The sequence below is a fragment of the Tympanuchus pallidicinctus genome, unplaced genomic scaffold (assembly GCF_026119805.1).
Source record: "Tympanuchus pallidicinctus isolate F22 unplaced genomic scaffold, pur_lepc_1.0 scaffold20, whole genome shotgun sequence".
In the NCBI taxonomy this organism is placed as follows: domain Eukaryota; kingdom Metazoa; phylum Chordata; class Aves; order Galliformes; family Phasianidae; genus Tympanuchus; species Tympanuchus pallidicinctus.
Window position 1 is genome coordinate 10,056,831 of NW_026294722.1, and position 4,587 is coordinate 10,061,417.

General features: G+C 51.6%; 1 protein-coding gene across 3 annotated transcripts in view; it reads left to right on the forward strand.

Annotated features, from left to right (window-relative positions):
* The window catches only part of TRPC4AP (transient receptor potential cation channel subfamily C member 4 associated protein), a 29,118-nt gene extending 26,942 nt beyond the window's left edge, over positions 1 to 2,176 (forward strand). For all 3 annotated transcript variants that reach the window (XM_052683437.1, XM_052683439.1, XM_052683438.1), the window contains exons 17-19: positions 122 to 234; positions 421 to 627; positions 1,731 to 2,176. In XM_052683437.1, the coding sequence (XP_052539397.1) occupies positions 122 to 234; positions 421 to 627; positions 1,731 to 1,868 (458 nt within the window). In that variant the 3' untranslated portion in view covers positions 1,869 to 2,176. The remainder of the gene's footprint in view (positions 1 to 121; positions 235 to 420; positions 628 to 1,730) is intronic.
* Positions 2,177 to 4,587: the final 2,411 nt, after the last annotated feature.

The following is a 4,587-nucleotide window of genomic DNA, read 5'->3' on the forward strand; positions in this document are numbered from 1 at the left end:
ACAGAAACGTTGCCAAGCACGTTTGTTCCTACAGCCTAACTCTAGCTCTTACTGCTGTGGTGTGTGATCAGCGTGTCTGAACTTCAAGCACCTGATGAGTGTCTTTTTCCTCTTGCTGCAGTTGCAGAAGTCCTGTCAGAGTGCCGCCTGTTAACATACATGTCCCAGATGTCCATGAGAATGTCCTTTCTTTTCCGTCTCATTAATATTATTCATGTACAGACACTTACACAGGTAAAGAGCTGGCAGTAACTTTCTTGTTATCTCGCTGGTGCTGGGCTGGGAGCAGGGAGGAACCTGGCTTTGCTTGAGGAGATCCGTGTCCCTTCTTTCCTGATACAAATGGGAGCACTTCCTCCAGGTGCTCTGAGGGCGTGTATGCAGCCAAGATATCAATTCTCGTGTTGTTTTTATTTCTAGGAAAATGTCAGTTGTTTGAACACAAGTTTAGTTATCCTAATGCTGGCCCGAAGGAAAGAAAAGCTACCGTTTTATCTGCGCACTTTGCAACAGATGGAATACACAGAAAAATATCCAGGCTTCATCCTGAACAACTTCCACAGTCTTCTGCGATTCTGGCAGCAGCATTACCTCAACAAGGATAAAGACAGCACCTGCTTAGAAAATGTACGTGGACCTGTGACTGTAGCCAGAATCAACTGCAGCAGTGTCTGACAGCCTGGCAGGAGCAGGGCTGGCTGCGTGCCCTGGGTCCTGCAGGCCAGCCATTGTGTTGCAGCTCGTGCCACGGTTTGCGTTGATGCTTCCGTGGTCTCTTGAGCTGCAGACAGGAGATGCTGCTGAGAGCAGTTGTCTGCCACGCTGTGTTTCAGGGTGCTGTGCTGGCATGCATGTACGTGCTGTGTCTTGGGCTGCTGTCTGGTGCATAGAATCAGATATAGTTGTCCAGTGGGTAAATAGCAGACAGTGGTTAATGTAGAGTGGGGCTGCTAATTGTTGCAGGAGATGCTTTTTGGCTTTACAAGATGGATGCGAGCAGAGAGGGTGTCTTGTCTCTGTGTCTTGCTCAGGAGCAGGAGCCTCTCTGCCAGCTCTGGCTTCATCTGCAGCACCACAGTGACCTGCTTTGTGCCTGATTTGGGCAACAGAGGAGGAGTTGGGGCTTGTGAGTGTGACCTGCTTCTGGGCAGCCCTGCCTGCCCAACCCCGTGCTGTTCTCTGCAGGGTTATGGGTGCCCCAAGGGATGGAATGCCTCCCCTATGAGGACAGGCTGAGAGAGCTGGAGCTGTGCAGCCTGGAAAGGAAAGGGCTCGGGGGAGGCCTGGGAGCAACTTCTCAGTACCTAAAGGGGCTGTAAGAAAGAAAGGGGCAGACTCTTGAGTGGGGTCTGTTGTGATGGGACAAGGCGAAATGACTTTGAACTACAAGAGGGGAGGTTTAGACTGGATGTAAGGCAGAAGTTCTTTAAAATGGGGGTAGTGGGCACAGGCAGTGGCACAGGTTGCCCAGAGGGGCAACAACTCCAGAGCAGTGGGCAGCCCATCACCGGAGGCACCCAAGCTCAGGCTGGGGCTCCGAGCACGGATGGAGCCGTGGTGTCCCTGTTGCAGGGCAGTTGGCCCAGATGCCTTCAGAGGTCCCTTCCACCTTCAGTGATTCTGTGAAGCTGGGCTGGATAGGAAGCAGTTTTCAGTTTTCTCTGCTGAATGCCTTTGTTGCCATGTCCTGCTTGCTGACCACACTGACTGCTCTCCATCTCTTCCCGCAGAGCTCATGTATTAGTTTTACCTACTGGAAAGAGACTGTATCTATACTGCTCAGTCCAGACCGGACGTCCCCCTGTGCCATAGTTAGCTACATCGACGAGGCATATATGGACATTGACAGAGACTTCTCTGAGGAGTAATTCTTCGCTCTGGCTCCTGATGGGCAGCGCTCAGAGGTTACCTGTCAGCCCGTGGATTTTCAGGGATACGCTGTGCTGTGTGTGCGCGGCTCGGAGCCGCGGAGCGTCGCCGCCTTGTCCAAACCCCATCCCTGCTCTGACCTCTGATGGATGAGACTTTGAAAGCTCTCTGGATTCACATTCAGGGATGTATTTTCCAGTTGTTCTGGGATAAAAAGAATCACCTGCAAAAAAAAAAAATGATTCCCCCCTCCTCCTTTTTTCTTTCACATTTTTCTCTCTCTTTCTCCCAGTCCAATGTGGATGGTCAGTGAGTTTTGAGCTGACAGATGAGGATAGTCTGTGTGTGCCAATGGAGTTTTGGTTCTTTTCCATGGCTGTCAGAATTAGTAAGTCGAAAAGCACAGCAATTGCCCTCCAAATGTGAGCTCCAAGGAGCCAGTCTGCGTGGGACCTGGATGCACCAGCCTCATGCAGAGGGCTCCCTCCAGCTGCAACTCTTCTGTTTGGGTTTAGAATCGGGGGTTTAAGGTTGGTCAGAGTGTGAGTGTGTGTGCGTGCTCTTAATTCCTGAGAGCCCTCGCTCCAGTCACCTCTTTATCATCTACTTTTGGATCATTTGGTACTAAATCTGTTCAGCTGTCTGTGTTAGGAGAGATCCTCTGCTCCTGCTCTCTTTCCTGCAGATCCTCCCCACCTGAAGGCATTTCACAGTGCTGCGGAGCACAGAGACATTTCAGTGGTGGAATTGCAGCAGGCGTTGGCTTTTTTCATGGAGCACTAGCATTAAAATCTACTAATTTTTTTAAACTTGGGGCTTGTCCCTTCTTGGGTAACTAATCTGGTTTTAAAATCCTTTTCAGGACCGTTGCTCTTGATGCTAACCTGCAATGGGTGGAAGTCTTACATCAGTCTCTGCTTCAGGTCCTTAATATCAACACACACATAAATCTTAAGTGCAATATTGAGCGGAGACCTCAGTTTTTCCTGGATCTGTTTTAATCAGAACGTGTTAAAGGCAGGGAATGAACACTCCTAGTTGAAAGTAACTTTGCAGGATCTGAAGGGAAAGGGGGGGAAAGCAGGTTTTGGCAGTTCATGATTGCCAGGCCTGTGCACACTCTGCCAGCTCCCCAGTGTTGAGTGTGTTGCTCCAAGGACATCACAGTCGCAGGAGTAAATACAGCCTGAAATCCTGCACCACTGCACTGAATTCAAAGCATTCCATCTTGCAGCTCCAGCTCAAAGGACACAGTTTGAGTTTTTAAAGAAATCTTTTGACTTTCATGAGACAGTTTGCTGTTGGCTCTCTGGGGCCCAGGGTTGAGGAGGGCCCTGAGCTGCGTGTTTTGTCTCTATCCCTTGGCAGCAGAATGAAGCCCCCTCTGCGGGGTCCCTGTGCTGGGACCTGGCTGAGAGGCAGAGACTTCCAGCCCCACGTTCAGGAGTTGCTCTCTGAAGTCACCCCTTGCTTATCTCCCACTTCTGTGTCCTGCTCCAACCAGCAGGCAGCGCTTTGCTTGCAGGCTGGGCAGAGCTGCTGAGCTTAGGCTGGGGCATTCAGTCTCTGCTCAGGGTGAGCCCTGGGGAGGCCGTGCCCAGCTCCAGTGTGCTGCTGCTGTGGCAGCTGCCCCTCTGCTCTCTGTCAGCTCACCCTCACCCTGTGCCCCCCCTCCCCCCCCCAGCTGATTTCTTTCTCATCTGTACTTTTTTGTTCTTGGCTATTTGTGTTTTTGGTGTATCTTTGCTTCTTCTTAACTGTAATAGATGTACACTTAAAATAAATGCTTCAAATTAAAAGGCTTTTAAGTTAAGGGATGCCTTTTCCATAGTCTAGTTAATTGGTGTATCCAACGATTGCTGCTATAAACCTGCAAAGTCTCATTTACATCTCTGTATTTATGTAATGAGCAGGGAGGGGCCAGGCTCTGTCTGTCCTTGGCTGTGCTCCCAGCTGGTGAATCTTCCTCCTCGTGGGGGAGGGTGGCCATTTCCACTCTGCCCTGCTTTCTTTTGGGCATTGCCTGCTGCAGGCAGCTTGGCTCTGCATCCGCCTTTAGGCTGAGCTGGCTGCAGAGGCCCAGGCTGGAAGCCTCTGGCAACAGCAGGTGCTGGACTGTAGGGGCCAGTTCTGCTTGCAGGGGGCCCAGAACCCAGCACAGGTGGGGCTGCTCGCTTCTCTGCCAGCCCCCCCAGGCAGTGCCCCTCACTGGGACCAGGCAGAGGCTGCGGTGGGTGTAAGGATGGGGACGGAGCTGGGAGCCTGCTCACTAACACATCTGGAAGCCTGCACTTCCCCACGGAGAGCTGAGGTGTGTGCTGCCCCCGTGAATGCCAATTTACTAACTGCAAATAAACATATTAAATGGAAACTATTAAAGAAATCTATTTTAAAGAAACTACTGGAGATGTCTTTTCTTTTGTAGTCCCTTTGCCAAAGCCCTGGTCAACCTCTCTGTGCTGTGCAGGACTGTGCTTACAATGGTGTGAGGAGGTCTGTTCTGCACTCCACCCTCCCCTGTCCCCCAGCTCTGCTCTGCCCAGCTCAGCGTGTGCTTGGGGGGCTCTTGTTTCCCACCTGGAACAAACTGGTGCAGGGTGAGGAAAGGCCTGTGGCTCTTGCTGCTGCCTGGCTGTGAAAGATGCTCCCAGAGATCCCAGCTCACCCTGCACCTCGCTGCTGCAGCCCCTCATACCAGCACAGACACAGAGGAGCCGC